Source organism: Erinaceus europaeus, chromosome 18, assembly GCF_950295315.1.
Source record: "Erinaceus europaeus chromosome 18, mEriEur2.1, whole genome shotgun sequence".
Classification (NCBI taxonomy): domain Eukaryota; kingdom Metazoa; phylum Chordata; class Mammalia; order Eulipotyphla; family Erinaceidae; genus Erinaceus; species Erinaceus europaeus.
Genome location: NC_080179.1, coordinates 54,596,254 through 54,614,291, shown reverse-complemented (window position 1 = coordinate 54,614,291; position 18,038 = coordinate 54,596,254). Strand labels below are relative to the sequence as shown.

At 40.1% G+C, this 18,038-nt stretch overlaps 1 protein-coding gene and 1 pseudogene across 3 annotated transcripts in view; one reads left to right on the top strand and one right to left on the bottom strand.

Annotated features, from left to right (window-relative positions):
- Positions 1-18,038, top strand: part of DARS1 (aspartyl-tRNA synthetase 1) — a 70,436-nt gene that overhangs the window by 5,883 nt on the left and 46,515 nt on the right. For all 3 annotated transcript variants that reach the window (XM_060178048.1, XM_007525016.3, XM_060178049.1), the window contains 2 exons: positions 2,872-2,964; positions 8,297-8,399. In XM_060178048.1, the coding sequence (XP_060034031.1) occupies positions 2,872-2,964; positions 8,297-8,399 (196 nt within the window). The remainder of the gene's footprint in view (positions 1-2,871; positions 2,965-8,296; positions 8,400-18,038) is intronic.
- On the bottom strand, positions 13,901-14,814 carry LOC132534350 (large ribosomal subunit protein eL15-like; annotated as a pseudogene).

Sequence of the window (18,038 nt, the reverse complement as noted above, 5' to 3'; positions counted from 1 at the left end):
TCATGTTTATATACTTATTTATTTATTATTGGATAGATAGGGGAGGGAAAATAGGGAGAGAGAGACACCTACAGCCCTGCTTCACCACTCTTGAAGCTTACCCCCCACCCCACCTCCTGCAGGTGGGGATCAAGGGCTTGAACCTAGGTCCTGCTGCACTGTAACATGAGTGCTTAAACAGGTGAGCCAGTACCTGGCCCCGTATGCTCTTTTTTTTAAATTAATTTTTCATTATGTATTTATTTATTGGATAGAGACAACCAGAAATTAAGAGGAAGGGGAAGATAGGGAGAGAGACACCTGTAGCACTGCTTTACCACTTATGAAGCTTTCCTTCTGTATGTGGAGAGTGGGGGCTTGAACCCGGGTCCTTGTGCATTATAACAAGTTGTGCTCAACCAGGTGCACCACCACCCAGCCCCGTATTCTTGTAATTAAATTTCTTAGATCACATTATCTTTGTTTCATAGACAAATACATCTAAATAGAATAGGCAGCATTTAGTTTGATTTCATTGTAATATCCCCCATATGTATGTTTAACATTGTAATAACTAAGTTTTAATGCTTATTGTATTGAAATTTTTATTATTATTGAGTCAGAGAAAATTGAGAGGGGAGGAAGAGATAGAGAGGGAAAGAGACAAAGAGATACCTGCAGCTGTGCTTCACCACTCATGAAGCTTTCCCTCTGCAGGTGGGGACCAGGGCCTTGAACCTGGGTTCTTCTGCAATGTAATGTGTGTGTTTAACCAGGTGCTCCACCACCTGGCCCCAGTGCTTATTATATTGACAAATCTGGCAATAATTAGGCAGTATAACCCTTGAGAATACTAACTTTATTTTTGATAGAGACAGAAATTGAGAGGAGGAAGAGATAGAAAGAAGACATCTGTGGCACTGTTTCACCATTTGTGAAGCTTTGCCCCTGCAGTTAGGAACCTTATGCATGGGAGTCAGGGTTAAGCGCACGTGGCTCAAAGCACAAAGACAGGCACAAGGATCCCAGTTCGAGCCCCCGGCTCCCCACCTGCAGGGGAGTTGCTTTACAGGTGGTGAAGCAGGTCTGCAGGTGTCTTTCTCGCCCCCTCTCTGTCTTCCATTCCTCTCTGTTTCTCTCTGTCCTATCCAACAACTACAACAATAAAGCAACAAGGGCAACAAAAGGGAATAAATAAGTATTAAAAGAATTTTTTTTTAGAAAGGAACCTTATGCACTGTAATACGTGTGCTCTACCAGCTACACTACCACCTAGCCCTGAGAATACTACACTTTTATTATTGCTCATGTTGTGAAGATATGCCTATTGCTGTTTTGGTGGTTCTTTTTTTTTTTTTTTTCTTTTTTCCTAACCAGAGCACTGCTTAGCTCTGACTTATGGTGGTGTGGGGAATTGAACCTGGTATTGTGGTTTTTAATTGAACCTGGTATTGCTGTTTTTAATGAATACTAATTTTTTTTTCTAGTGCAGATTATTGTTCTTTTTTTTTTTTTCCTTGCCTCCAGGGTTATCTCTGGGCTCAGTGCCTGCACTAGGAATCCACTGCTCCTGGAGGCTATTTTTCCTATTTTGTTGCCCTTGTTATTGTTCTTGTTGCCATTGCTGTTGTTGTTGGGTAGAACAGAGAAGAGGGGGGAGAGAAAGATAGACACCTGCAGACCTGCTTCACTGCTTGTGAAGCAACCTCCCTGCAGGTAGAGGGGGGGAGCCATGGGCTTGAACTAGGATCCTTACACCAGTCTTTGCGCTTTGTCCCATGTGTAATTTACCTGCTATGCTACCACCCAACCCGGCCTCCCAAACTATATCTTGCCCTTAAAATTTTTTTTTTTTTTTTACTTATTTATTACTGGATAGAGATAGAGAAAAATTGAGAGAAGAGAAGGGATAGAAAGAGGAAAGAGACAGAGAGACACCTGCAACCCTACTTCACCACTTGTAAAGCTTCCCCCTGCAGTTGGGGACCAGAGGCTTAAACCCAGGTCCTTATGTACTAATATGTGCACTTAACCAGTTGTGCCACCACCTGGCCCCTGTATCATGCCTTTATTCACTGTATTCTCATTTTGTTTGGTAGTTTTCCTGTTGGTGACTAGATGATTATAGTACCTTGTTATGGGGGTGGGGGGGTGACACAATTGTTGAGGCACACTTAACAGCCAAAAGAGGAATGTGTTGGCACAAGCAATAGACTTGGAATATATACTGGTAACAAGAGTGTAAGATGGCATCAGACATGATTATATCTAAAGATTCATCCAACATCTTCAGTGCTTTGTTTCCACCTCTCTTTTTTTTCTTTAAAAGATTTTATTTATTTATGAGAAAGATAAGAGGAGAGAGAAAGAACCAGACATCACTCTGGCACATGTGCTTCTGGGGATCAAACTCGGATCCTCATGCTTGAGAGTCCAAAGCTTAACCACTGCACCATCTCCAGGACCACTGTTTCTACCTCTTGACTCTTACTTCCTTTGTATTATTGCCCTCATCCTCTTGTCCTAAAAATTCATATGGTGAGTAGAATGGTAGTTGTAACCCTGGGCCTTTGCTGTCTCAACAAGGAAACCCCAAGGAAGAGCTTTATTTCCAGTTTATGATATTTTGAGTCAGAGAAAGACATTGTCTCAATTTGAGTAACATGCCCTTTCTTGAATCAGGTACTGTGTCCTGAGAATTAATTGTAACAAATAGGACATGTCTACTTAGGCCACCACAGGTATAGGGCAGTTCTATTTGGCCTTATAAATATGTTGTCTGAGATTGCAATTTACTTAAGATAATACCAAGTACTTAACACTGTCAACAAACCAAAATAATGATGACCTTTTTATTCTGAATTATGAAATTGTTTTGTTTATTTGCTGCAGATAGGGTTTTGGTTCGAGTTAGAGACCTGACAGTACAAAAAGCTGATGAAGTTGTTTGGATGCGTGCAAGGGTCCATACAAGCAGAGCTAAAGGTAAGATTGATTTAATGAATAAGGCCCCTTTACTATGAACTTTTTGTTTTGCAGTAGACATTTTCTGTGATAGCACAAGGGTCTCATGCATGCATGATTTCAGTGTTCTAGACTTTTAAATTTGCAATTAAAAAGGGGAGAGAGGGAAGTTGGGCGGTAGTGCAGCTGGTTAAGCACATGTGGCACAAGGCACAAGGACCGGCCTAAGGATCCTGGTTCGAGCCCCCACTCCCCACCTGTAGGAGAGTCGCTTCACAGGCAGTGAAGCAGGTCTGCAGCTATCTTTCTCTCCCCCTCTCTGTCTTCCCCTCCTCTCTCCATTTCTCTCTGTCCTAACAACGACAAAATCAATAACAACAATAACTACAACAAAAATAGAAACAACAAGGGCAACAAAAGGGAAAATAAGTAAGTAAATATAAAAAATAAATTTAAAAAAGGGAGAGAGAACACAGTACCTCTTCCATCTGTGCAGCTTTCCCTTGTATGTAGTTCTCTTATATGGCACCAGGATTCAGATCTCAGTCATGTGCTGACTGGCTGAGTTCTCTCCCAGCCCCATGTAATGAACATTCTTTATCTTGCAAATTCTTCATAGACTCTAAAAAATTAATTAATTAATGAGAGAGAGAGAGATAACTAGGACATATGCAATGCTAGAAATTGAATTTGGGACTTTATGGATATGAGTGCAATGGTTTCTTTCATCCATTACCCAGGCAATGACCAAACAAAAACATGTGTTTTGGCAGGGGTAGATAGCATAATAGTTATGCAAACTGACTCTCATGCCTGAGGCTCCAAAGTCCCAGGTTCAATCCCCTGCACCACCATAAGCCAGAGCTAAGTAGTGCTCTCGTAAAAAAGAAAAAAAAAAAAGTGCGTGTGCGTGTGCAATGGTGGTAGAAAAAGAGAGAACCAGAGCATCACACTGGTTTGTACAGTGTTGGGCGTTAAACCTGAGACCTCATGCTTAAAAGCCCAGCACATTACCCACTACACCACATCTCTGGCAGCAGCACCTACTTTTGTAAGTCTTTTATTAAGTCTTTTATTTAAGTTCCTATAGTATATTTGTATACATAATTTGACCCTGCACCAAGGGAATATGCAGTGGTAGTGCCTGATTTGCATGCTTGAGACTCAAAAAGTGCTATGTTCAATCCCCAGCACCACCACATGCTATGCTAGAGCCACGAGTATCATTCAGCTATGAAAATAAATATTTTTTTTCTTTTTTATTTATTTTCCCTTTTGTTACCCTTGTTTTTTTTCATTGTTGTAGTTATTATTTTTATTATTATTGATGTCATTATTGTTAGACAGGACAGAGAAAAATGGAGAGAGGAAAGGAAAACAGGAGAGAGAAAGATAGATACCTGCAGACCTGCTTCACTGCCTGTGAAGCGACTCCCCTGCAGGTGGAGAGCCGAGGACTCAAACCGGAATCCTTAGACTGGTCCTTGTGCTTTGCGCCACGTGCACTTAACCAGCTGTGCTACCATCTGACTCCTTATAAATCTTTTTAAAAAGATTTTATTTATTAATTAATGAGAAGGATAGAAGGAGAAGGAGAAAGAGCCAGATATTACTCTGGTACATATGCTGCCAGGTATTGAACTCAAGACCTCATGTTTGACAGTCTGATGCTTTATCCACTGCGCCATCTCCCAGACCATGTATCCTGATATTCTTTACTCATAAATGACAAAGATATTTTTAGTAAACATACTAAATTATAGGTTCTGTACTATTCAGCAAATATTTTTCCCTGATTTATTTATCTATTTATTTTGTATATAAGTGTTCTATACTTTTTTTTTTTTTGCCTCCAGGGTTATTGCTGGGGCTCAGTGCCTGCACTATGAATCCACTGTTCCTGGTGGCTATTTTTTTTCCATTTTGTTGTCCTTGTTGTTTATCACTGTTATTGTCGTTGGATAGGACAGATAGAGATCGAGAGAGGAGAGGAAGATGGGGGGTGGGGTGAAGGCGAGAAAGACACCTGCAGACCTGCTTCACCACTTGTGAAGTGATCCTACTACACAGGGAGCCCAGGGCTCAAACCAGAATCCTCCGCCAGTCCTTGTGCTTTGCGCCATGTGTGCTTAACCCACTGCGTACCACCCAGCCCCCCTATACTTTTTAACATAGGAAGTTTTTGTCACCTATTTTCTATAGTTTAGTATGCAGTGCCATTTTTGCTAAGTTTTTTTAATCCCCTGAATTCCATCTAAAATTAGAATGTCTTTTCTCTAATAGGATCTAGTCTCAGTTATTTCTTATGCCTTATTGATCTGGCTATATTTGTGCTAGTACATTTCTTATATACTGGAGATTTAGAATATACTCAGTTTTGCCCTCAGTATTTCATTCCATTCCTCTCTAATCTGTTGAATTTTTCTCTTCGTTCCTTCCTTTCTTTCCTCTTTTTTTTTTTTTTTTTAAATTTTTAGCAAGAGAGATAAAGAGATGATCACAGCAACAAAGCTTCCTTCAGTGGCGTGGTGGCCAGGCTCAAACCTGGGTTGTGCACATGTTAAATTAACACACTAAGTATTTCACACTAAGTATTTCACCATCTATTGACATTTTTCACAAAAGTTTTTATTTTTAGAGGAATTTCTGAATCATAAGGTAGATTCATTTCTGGCTTTCTGAGGAACCTCCAGACTCTTCCACAGGAGTGGAACCAATGAATGTTTCTACCAAGTGGAAGTGTAGAACTGTTTCTCTTTCCATACATCCTCACTAGCACTTGTTGTTTCTGTCCTTTCTAATATATGGCATTTTTACAGGTATAAAATGCTATTTTGTTGTCTTCATTTGCATTTCTCTAATAATCAGTGATTAAACATTTTTTCATATGTCTGCCGGTCATCGGATTTCTTCTTTAGTAAAAATTTTGTTCCTGTCTTACTGCCATTTTTTTAATTTTTAAATTATTTTTATTTATTTATTCGATAGAGACAACCAGAAATCAAGAGGGAAGGGGGTGATAGAGATGGAGAGAGGCAGAAAGACACCTGTAGCCCTGCTTCACCACTGCAAAGCTTTCTCTCTGTAAATGAGGATGAAGGGCTCGAACTTGCACATTGTAACATGTGCACTCAACCAGGTGTACCACCACCCAGCCCCCTTTTCCCTTTTTTTTTTTTTTTTTTTGCCTCCAGGGATATTGCCAGGGCTTGGTACCTGCACCACGAATATACTGCTCCAGGAGACCATTTTTTCCCCTTTTGTTGCCCTTGTTGTTTTATCATTGTTATGGTTATTATTATTGTTGTTGTTGCTGCTGTCGTTGGATAGGACAGAGAGAAGTGGAGAGAGAGGAGGGGAAGACAGAGGGGGGAGACAGACACCTGAAGATCTGCTTCACCACCTGTGAAATGACTCCCCTGCAGGTGGGGAGCCGAGGGCTCGAACTGGGATCCTTACACTGGTCCTTGCACTTCGCAACCCTCTGTGCTACCGCCCAACTCCCCCCTATTTTTTTTTTTTAATATTTATTTTATTTATTTATTTATTCCCTTTTGTTGCCCTTGTTGTTTTATTGTTGTAGTTATTATTGTTGTTGTCGTTGTTGGATAGGACAGAGAGAAATGGAGAGAGGAGGGGAAGACAGAGAGGAGGAGAGAAAGATAGACACCTGCAGACCTGCTTCACCGCCTGTGAAGCGACTCCCCTGCAGGTGGGGAGCCGGGGTTCGAACCGGGATCCTTATGTCGGTCCTTGTGCTTTGCGCCACCTGCGCTTAACCCGCTGCGCTACAGCCCGACTCCCCCCCTATTTTTTTAACAGTTATTTTTTGTGATTGCTGCTGAGTTTTTATGAGATTTTTTTATATTTTGACTGTCAGCCTTCTGACCTATATATGGCATGTAAAGATCCTTTCCCACCCAGTGTCATTCTGGTTTGGAGATAGTTCCTTTGGCTATACAAGAAGCCTTTCTGTTTAATGTAGTCCCATTGGTTTATTTTTGTTTTTGTTTTCCTTGCTATTGGACATGATTCTTCAAGGAACAACAATTTGAACTGAAGGGGGAATCAATAAACCCAGAATATATAGAAATAGGATGGGTTATAGAACATAAAGGGAATGATATTTTACACAAAGTAAATTGTATGAAGTTTTAAGGATAAAGAATTAGTGAGATGAGGACAAGGGCAGATAGTAGAGTGATTATACAAAGAGACTGTCATACCTGAGGCCCCAACATCCTAGGTTCAGTCCCATAAAAAAAATAAATAAGGGGGTAGGGTGGTGGCGCAGTGGGTTAAGCGCATATGGCACAAAGCGTAAGGACCGGCGTAAGGATCCCGGTTTGAGCCCCGGCTCCCCACCTGCAGGGGAGTCGCTTCACAGGCGGTGAAGCAGGTCTGCAGGTGTCTATCTTTCTCTCCCCCTCTCTGTCTTCCCCTCCTCTCTCCATTTCTTTCTGTCCTATCCAACAACGAACAACATCAACAATGGCAATAATAAAAACCACAATGAGGCTACAACAACAAGGGCAACAAAAGGGGGGAAAATGGCCTCCAGGAACAGTGGATTCATGGTGCAGGCACCAAGCCCAGCAATAACCCTGGAGGAAATAAATAAATAAATAAATAAGAAAGAAAGAAAAGGAGGAAAAAAGGAATTATGGAGATGATAAAAGAAAAATAGAACATGAAAGAAACTAACCTGTTAACCCGCCTGTGTGTGTGTGTGTGGGGGGATTTTATGGTGAAGCAGTGCTACAGGTTTCTTTCTCTCTCTATCTTCCCCTTCTCTCTCAGTTTCTCTGTCTCTATTCAAAATAAATATATAAGTAAATATTAAACTAACCTCTTAATCTAAATGCTTTTCTTTAAATAATATTTATTTATTTACTGTTGCATCGAGACAGAGAGAAATTGAGAAGGGAGAGGGAGATAGGGTGAGAGACACTTTCAGCCCTGCTTCACCACTTTTGAAGCTTTCCCCCCCTGCAGGTGAGAACCAGGACCTTGAGCCTGGGTCCTTGTGCACTGTAATGTGAGCACTTAACCAAGTAGGCCACTGCCTGCTCCCAATCTAAATGCTTTCTAAAGTGAAGTTTGGTAGAAAGTAAATGATATGATATGGCAGTGTGTTGTTACTAAGCATGTAAATATTTAGGTTTCTTTAAGATTTATCAGTTGAATATGAGTATTTTGTCCATGGGAAGTGAGTGTGCATGTGTATGTAACTTCTGAACATTTTCAATTTGGGTCCACATTGAAAATAAAGAGCCAAAAAAGAAAAGAAAAGAAATAAGCAACCATAAGTTGGAAGTCCTTAATACCCTTGTGTTCTTCCCGTCTTATTCAGGAAAGCAGTGTTTCCTAGTTCTACGTCAGCAGCAATTTAATGTCCAGGCTCTTGTGGCGGTAGGAGACCATGCAAGCAAGCAGATGGTTAAATTTGCTGCCAAGTAAGTAAGCAATTATATCCTGTTGTCAGAATAAACAATGGTGGGAACCAAGACTCCCAAGGATTGGACCATTTTCATACATTAACATCAATGCTTCGTTTGTTTAAAAATCTAGTTATTTAAATTGTCCGTTCAATGTTGCTGAATACGTTAAACTTACAAAGGAGAAAATATGGTGCACAGGCCCAAAATTCATTTGGAACTGCTGAAGCAGCACTCTATAGACAAGTCACATTTACTTTCAAGTAGTGAACAAAAAGCCTGACAGCCTCAACATAACAGAGCAACTTTATTTTGTTGTTTGTTGAGCTTCATTTCCTCCTGCTCCAGTTTGAGATTTGCATATTAAGCAACAAGTTTTCTAAGTATATAAAATAAAAGAATGTAGTTACAAATGATTCTCTCCATAAGGAATAAAAACACATGTTATAGCATACTACAGCTTTGAGCTTTGACAGCCAAAGTTTTAAAAAATGAAGTGAAAATTGTTCTTCCCATCCCCCCATATTACTGTCTGTTTCAGCATACCTATTAAAGCATGTTGTTTTGTTTACATTGCAAGAAGCAGGATATAGAGATATTATAATGATTGTATAGTCTATGAAGCTAAAGTAGTGATAGTGTTAGTTTTGTTTTGTGTGTACTTCTCAATATAATCAGAATTTTATTTCCATAACAAAGGTCAAGGAGAACTTGGAGAAATAGACAACTTATACATTTTATGTTACTTTATATTTTTAATAATAAGTGAGAAGCACAGAAATAACATAATACATAGCTCAGCTCTTGTTTATGGTGGTGTTGGTATTAAACTTGGGACATCAGAGCATGAATGTCTTTTGTATAACCAGTATGCTATCTCCCAAATACAACAACCTCTACATTTTAAGTTAGAGGCTTAAGTGTTTTTTTAAAAGAAATTCAGTCTTAAAATAAGTGTCATGTTTTGTTTTTCTTCTTGTTGACTTTATTCTTTAATTGTATACCAAGATGGGCTACTAAAAATACACTTACCAATTGCAGAAAGAAACTGAAAATCATCTGATTTTATAGCCTAATTTATGTTTGAACATGCCCACCTCATGCACACATTGTTTTACAAGTCAGATGTTCAGCAGCTGACTTTACAGATTTATCAAATTCACCTTTTTATCATAACATTACCACCACTATGATTATTTTTCTTTTTTTACTTTTTTTTTTCCCTTCTTACTATTTGGACAGAAAAATTTAACATGGAAGGGGAGACAGAGAGGGAAAGAGAAAGACAGACAGCTGCAGACCTGTATCACCACTTGTGAAGCATCTCCTCCCCCAAACCCTTTGGCAGGTAGGGAGCAGGGTTGAACCTGGGTCCTTGCACATAGTAACATGTACATTCCAACCTGGTGTGCCATCACCACACCCACTTAAAAAATTTTTTGGGCAGGAGTCAGTCGGTAGTGCAGCAGGTTAAGCGCAGGTGACACAAAACACAAGGACCAGCATAAAGATCCAGGTTTGAGCCCCTGGCTCCCCATCTGCAGGGGAGTCACTTCACAGGCGGTGAAGCATGTTTGCAGCTGTCTTTCTCTCCCCCTCTCTGGCTTCCTTGCTCGATTTCTCTCCTATCCAACAGCAACATCAATAACAACAATAATAATTACAATAATAAAACAAGGGCAACAAAAGGGAATAAATAAGTAAATAAATGTTTTTAATTTTTTTTTCTGTCATTATCTTTATTTATTTATTGGATACAGGCAGCCAGAAATGGAGAGGGAAGGGGGGATTGTTAGAGAGGGAGAGAGGCATTTTAAAAAGAGAGAGACAGAGAAACCCCCTGCAGCACTGCTTCACCACTTGCAAAGCCTTCCCCCTGCAGGTGGGGACCGGGAGCTTGTACCTGGTATCCTTGAGCACTGTAGCATGTGCACCACCACCCAGTCCCCCCCTTTTTAAAAAAATATTTATTTATTTTCTCTTTTTGTTGCTCTTGTTTTTTTGTTGTTGTTGTAGTTATTATTGTTGTCATTGTTGCTGGATAGGACAGAGAGAAAAGGAGAGAGGAGGGAAAGACAGAGAGGGGGAGAGAAAGAGACACCTGCAGACCTGCTTCACCGCCTGTGAAGCGACTCCCCTGCAGGTGGGGGGGCCGGGGGCTCGAAAAGGGATCCTTACACGGGTCCTTGCACTTTGCGCCCCCCCCCCTTTTTTTAAAGAGTTATTTATTGACTAACAGAAGAGAAAAACAGCACATTATCCTGGCACATATTTTGCCAGGGATTGAACTTGAGATCTTATGCTCCCAAGTCTACCGCCCAGAATACTGATTAATCAATTCATTGATTAATATTACTAGTTTATAAATGTGAGAATGATGGTGGCTGTAACTATCACCTAATTCTTTTTTTTTCTTTTAATATTTATTTATTCCCGGGGCCAGGTGGTGTCGCACCTGGTTGAGTGCACACATTACAATGCACAAGGACCTGGGTCCTTGGCTAGAACCAGGACCCTTATGTATCATCTAATTCTTTTAAAGTGTGATCTGAGGACCCTTATGTATCATCTAATTCTTTTAAAGTGTGATCTGAATCCTATAAAGTAAGGTCTAAACTTGGTCCCTAGAATTAAACTTGATCAACACTGAGAACATTCTGTAAAACCCTAGAAAGTACAGAAATATGTTAAATTATAGTAAATGTACTAGAGACTACTAGGAAAATGTGAAATTCAGTGTACAGATAATCATTATGGGCTGGAGTAGATAGCATAATGGCTATGCAAACAGACTCTCATCCCTGAGGCTCTGAAGTCCCAGGTTCAATCCCCTGCACCAGTATAAGCCAGAGCTAAGCAGTGCACTAGTAAAAATAAATAAATAAAAATAAAGTATCCCTCTTCAGGGAAATTAATTTTAAAAAGTAATCATCTTTATGGCTTTTTATTTTATGTACCATATTAAATTGTTCTAAAAGTTGAAAAAAAATGAAGGTGCTATTTATGTACATATTTGCTACAAAAATATTCCATAACCTTAATGTTATATTCCTAAAGATTCTAGTCTAAAATTTTTTTAATCCCACTTAATCTTTTAAAAAATATTTATTTATTTATTTCCTTTTGTTGCCCTTGTTATTTTATTGTTATAGTTATTATTGATGTCTTTGTTGTTGGATAGGACGGAGAAATGGAGAGAGGAGGGGGAGAGAAAGATAGACATCTGCAGACCTGCTTTATAGCTTGTCAAGTGCAGGTGGGGAGCCAGGGGTTGAACCTGCCTGGATCCTATGCCGGTCCTTGGCTTTGCGCCACCTGCACTTAACCAGCTGCACTACCACCTGACTCCCGTAATTTTTTTTTTTAATTGATTTAATAATGATCAACAAGATTATAGGATAAGAGTGGTACAATTCCTACCACCAGAGTTTCATATCCCATCCACTCTATTGGAAGCTTTCCTATTCTTTATCCCTTTGGGAGTATTGAGTCAGGATCATTATGGGGTGTTGAAGATGGAAGGTCTGGCTTCTATAATTGTTTCTCTGCTGGACATGGGTGTTGGCGGGTCAGTCCATATTCCCAGCCTGTTTCTGTTTTTCTCTAGTGGGGCAGGGCTCTGGAAAAGTGAGGTTCCAGGGTACATTGGTGAGGTGCACTTAATCTTTTATAGTCACTGAGAGTAGATAGTAATGGTTATGCAAAGAGACTTTCCTTCCTGAGGCTCCTGAGTCCCAGGTTCAATTCCCTGCTCCACCGTAAGCCAGAGCTGAGCAGAGCTCTAGTACCAAAAAAAAAAAAGAGTCACTGAGAGGCATTCTACTGACAAGAAGGTAATCAATGCATATTGATTGGTATCTTTATAAAAATGTATTTAAACAGCCAGCAGATATTCTTATGGTATATCTTATTATTCTCAATCTTCTCAGAAATCCCTGGACTTGACTAACTAACAGCAATCAACTATATCTAATGTAAACCAAAGCTTCCTAGTGGACAAGTTGCATGCAAATGTTTATTTCCAACAGAATTTTATCCACCAGCACTCTCATAATATATAAATTAAAGAAAGGCTTTCATTTAAATGGAATAATGTAAAGATGATCCCTCTTGAAGACAGAATTTAGATGATTTTAGCTTAGCTTTCATAATTCTCAAGAACTAGATGAAATTCAGGCTGAAAAATTACATTGTAAGTTGAATTTTTTTCTTTTCAAAGCAAATATCACATAACTATTTTTAGCCCCTTAAAAATTGGACATAATACAATTTTAGTAAGTGTGGAAAAAGATGATTTCATAATAGAGCTATTGTAGATTATAAAACTAAAGCCTGTGGTCCAGGAGGTGCTGCAGTGGATGGAGCGCTGGACTCTCAAGCATGAGGTCCTGCGTTTGGGCCCCTGCAGCACATATGCCAGAGTGATGTCTGGTTCTTTCTCTCCTTTCTCATCAGTAAATAAATAAAATCTTTTAAAATAAATAAAAATAAATAAAACTAAAGCCTTTTACTGGTTTATACTTGTGAATGGAGCCAATTGTATACAATAGGCTTAAATGTGATAGGTTAAAATTATTTAGTTTTTTGGCACTAATATTAAGGTATCCGGCCTGAGTAATTAATACTAAATATATTAATAGCTTTTGCTACCTTGTGGAAAATGAAAACTCTCATGACTAAGTTTAGGTACAATTTCTTAATCTACTTGTGATAGGTATCTGTAAAACCCTTTCACTGCCAACTTACTAACTTCAGTCCTTTTCCACCATTGTGCCCTCTGGGTAGATCCTGAGTGGATCACACCAGGATCCAGTGCCATTTCTATGCCCTTCTTCCCCCAGAGTCCTTTACTTTGGTGCAATGTAGGACAGTCAGTTCAAGTTTGATTTTGTTTTCCCTTTCTGTTAATTGTTTGTTAAATTCCACCAGTAGGTGAGATCATAGTACCTTTTTAAAAAATATTTTTAATTATCTCTATTTGATAGAGACAGCCAGAAATCAAGAGGGAAGGGGGTGACAGAAAGGGACAAAAGTAGAGACACCTTCAACCCTGTTTCAGAACCATTTGTAAAGCTTTCCCCCTGCAGGTGGGGACCCTGGGCTTGAACCCAGGTCCTTGTATATATTGTAACATGCACACAACCAGGTGTGTCACTACCCAGACCCCCTCCCTTTTTTTTTTTTTTTTTTTTAAAGAAAATCAAGAACAGTGGTCCAGGATGTGGTGCAGTGGATAAAGCATTGGACTTACAAGCATGAGGTTCTGTGTTCTGTCCCTGGTAGCACATGTACCAGAGTGATGCTCTGATTCTTTCTCTCCTCCTACCTCTGTGATAAATAAACTAGGGGCCTGGTGGTGCACCTGGTTAAGCGCTCACTTTACAGTGTGCAAGGACTTGGGTTCAAGCCTCTGGTTCCCACCTGCAAGGGGAAAGCTTTGCAAGTGGTTAAGTAGGGCTGCAGGTGTCTGTCTCTCTCCCTCTCCCCTCTCAATTTCTGTCTCTATTCAATAATAACTAACTAAAAATATTTAAATAAATAAGAAAGAGAGAAAAGAAAAGAGCAGAGGGTGGTGCTGGGTTGACCACATACATTACAGTGCATAAGGACCCAGGTTCCAGTCCCCAGTCCCCACCTATAGGGAGAAAGCTTCACAAGCAGTGAAGCTGGGCTGCATCTCTCTTTCCTTCTCTTTCTTCCCCTTGCCTTTCAATGTTTTTCTGTCCTGCTCCAAAAATAAATAGATAAATAAAATAAGCAAAGGATATTACCAATACCTAATTCCTTATTGATCTTTAAAAAAAAAAGCAGGTCTGGGTGGTGGCGCACACTCATTTCTTTTTTTTTTTTTTCCTTTTTTTGATTGTCCTAAATTGTTTATTAGGTAAGGTGTTGTTTTTGTTTTTGCAAACAATACTTATTAGCAGTAACGGTAGAGCTGGAGAGTATTGCGCCTTCTCCAAGCCTCACGGCGAGAACCACCAATGGTGTGGTGTGGTGGAACTTGTGGCCCTTTCCAAGGCCGTGGCTCTTGTGTCCTGCGGATGTCACCCCCGCATCTCCCTGTGCTATGGACTGGTTTGGTGATCCATTGGGTGTCAGGATTTCTTCTGATAGCTTTATGGAATGGATCAATAAGGATAACCTCAAAGAACTTGTATGTGGAATCTTCACCCACCCAGTAAGAATTCAGGACTCTCAGAGCCCCACAGTGGTGTCCAGTTCGCTCCTCAGCAACAGACTAAAGGCTCTGTGCAAACTTCAGCTGGTTGACTCCATGATGGGTGGGCTTACCATAGGTTGCACCCTTGGGAACTGGATGTTTGTGGCCACCACAGCGGACACGAATCTGATATATGACGTAACCTTGCTAGGCCTTGTAGCCCAGCCTTTGGGCTTTGTCCGACTGGGTGGGGCGCAGGGTCGCACACATTTCTATGCACAAAGACCCAGGTTTAAAACCCCAGTTCCCACTTGCAAGAACTAAGCTTCACCAGTGGTAAAGCAGTGCTGCAGGTGTCTCTCTTCCTTTCTCCCCCTCCATTCTCAAATTTCTCTGTCCTATCAAAATGTTAATATAAAAAATGTTTAGATTTTTTTTTCCTTGTTTTTTTTTTTTATTTAAGAAAGGATTAATTAACAAAACCATAGGGTAGGAGGGGTACAATTCCACACAATTCCCACCACCCAATCTCCATATCCCACCCCCTCCCCCGATAGCTTTCCCATTCTCTATGCCTCTGGGAGCATGGACCCAGGGTCATTGTGGGTTGCAGAAGGTAGAAGGTCTGGCTTCTGTAATTGCTTCCCCGCTGAACATGGGCGTTGACTGGTCGGTTCATACTCCCAGTCTGCCTCTCTCTTTCCCTAGTAGGGTGTGTCTCTGGGGAAGCTGAGCTCCAGGACATTTTGGTGGGGTCTTCAATCCAGGGAAGTCTGGCCGGCATCCTGATGACACCTGGAACCTGGTGACTGAAAAGAGAGTTAACATACAAAGCCAAACAAATTGTTGAGCAATCATGGACCCAAAGCTTGGAAAAGTGGAGAGGAAGTATTAGGGAGGTACTCACTGAAAACTCTAGTGTACTTCTGCTTTCTTACTTTGGTGCCATACTCCAAACTCAGTCAATTTCTGCTTTGCGTTTCTACTTCTTTTTTTTTTTTTTTTTTACATGCATAACATTCCCCATATTCCCATTTAATAATACAACCCCCACTATTTCATTCATCATTTTTCATGGACCTGTATTCTCCCCACCCACCCACCCCAGAGTCTTTTACTTTGGTGTAATACTCCAATTCCATTTCAGGTTCGACTTGTGTTTTCTTTTCTAATCTTGTTTTTCAGCTTAGGCCTGAGAGTGAGATCATCCCGTATTCATCCTTCTGTTTCTGACTTATTTCACTTAACATGATTTTTTCAAGGTCCATCCAAGATCGGCTGAACACGGTAAAGTCACCATTTTTTACAGCTGAGTAGTATTCCATTGTGTATATATACCACAACTTGCTCAGCCACTCATCTGTTGTTGGACACCTGGGTTGTTTCCAGGTTTTGGCTATTACAAGTTGTGCTGCCAAGAACATATGTGTACACAGATCTTTTTGGATGGATGTGTTGGGTTCCTTAGGATATATCCCCAGGAGGGGAATTGCAGGGTCATAGGGTAGGTCCATTTCTAGCCTTCTGAGAGTTCTCCAGACTGTTCTCCACAGAGGTTGGACCAATTGACATTCCCACCAGCAGTGCAGGAGGGTTCCTTTGACCCCACACCCTCTCCAGCATTTGCTGCTGTTACCTTTTCTGATGTGTGACATTCTCACAGGAGTGAAGTGATATCTCATTGTTGTCTTGATTTGCATTTCTCTGACAATCAGAGACTTGGAGCATTTTTTCATGTGTTTCTCGGCCTTTTGGATCTCTTCAGTGGTGAATATTCTGTCCAGTCCTCCCCCCATTTTTGGATGGGGTCATTTGTTGTCTTGTTGTTGAGTCTGGCAAGCTCTTTATATATGTTGGTTATTAAACTCTTATCTGATGTATGACATGTAAAGATCTTCTCCCACTCTGTGAGGGGTCTCTTGATTTGGGTAGTGGTTTCTTTTGCTGTGAAGAAGCTTTTTAATTTGATGTAGTCCCATAGGTTTATACTTGCCTTAGTCTTCCTTGTAATTGGATTTGTTTCATTGAAAATGTCTTTAAAATTTATGCGGAAAAAAGTTCTTCCAATATTTTCCTCTAAGTATCTGATAGTTTCTGATCTAACATCCAAGTCCTTGATCCACTTGGAATTTACTTTTGTATTTGGTGAAATACAGTGATTCAGTTTCATTCTTCTGCATGTTTCAACCCATTGTTTCCAACACCATTTGTTGAAGAGACTCTGCTTCCCCCATATAAAAGTCTGGGCCCCTTTGTCAAAGATTAGATGTCCATACGTGTGGGGCCTCATTTCTGGGCTCTCAATTCTATTCCACTGGTCAGTGTGTCTGTTCATGTTCCAGTACCAAGCAGTTTTGATGACAATGGCCCTATAATACAGTTTGAGATCTGGCAGTGTGATGCCTCCGGTTCTGTTCTTTTTTCTCAAGATTGTTTTGGCAATTCTAGGTCTTTTCTGGTTCCAGATAAACATTTGTAGCATTTTTTCTATTCTCCTAAAAAATGTGCTTGGGATCTTGATGGGGATAGCATTAAATTTGTAGATGTCTCTGGGTAATATATTCATTTTGATGATGTTAATTCTTCCAACCCATGAACATGGAATACCTTTCCACTTCTTTGTGTCTTTTTCAATTTCTTTGAGTAGTGACTCATAATTTTCAGTATACAAGTCTTTCACTTCTTTGGATAGGTTTACTCCTAGATATTTTATTGTTTTTGTTGCTATAGAAAAAGGAACTGATTTCTGGATTTCAATTTCTTCTAACTTAGTGTTTGCATAGAGGAATGCCACTGACTTTTGAATGTTAATTTTATAGCCTGACACCTGACTGTATTGCCTGATGATTTCCAAAAGCTTCTTGCGGGATTCCTTAGGTTTTTCTGTGTATACTATCATGTCATCTGCAAATAAGGAGAGTTTGACTTCTTCTCTTCCAATCTGTATGCCTTTAATTCCTTGCTCCTACCTGATTGCTATGGCAAGAACTTCCAACACTATGTTGAATAGTAATGGTGAAAGTGGGCAGCCCTGTCTAGTACCTGATCTGAGGGGAAATGCTTCCATTTTTTCACCATTGAGTATGATGTTGGCTGTAGGTTTGCTATATATAGACTCCACTATCTTCAGGAATTTTCCATCTATTCCTATTTTTTGTAGTGTTTTGATCATAAAGGGATGTTGTATTTTGTCAAAGGCTTTCTCTGCATCTATTGATATGACCATGTGGTTTTTGGTCTTGCTTTTGTTGATGTGGTGGATCACATTGATTGATTTACGTATATTAAAACAACCTTGCATGCCTGGGATAAACCCCACTTGGTCATGATGAACAATTTTTTTGATATACTGCTGTATCCGGTTGGCTAGAATTTTGTTCAATATTTTCGATCTATGTTCATCAGAGATACTGGTCTGTAGTTTTCTTTTTTGGTTGTGTTCCTGTCTGCTTTTGGTATCAGGGTGATGTTGGCTTCATAGAAGCTGGCAGGGA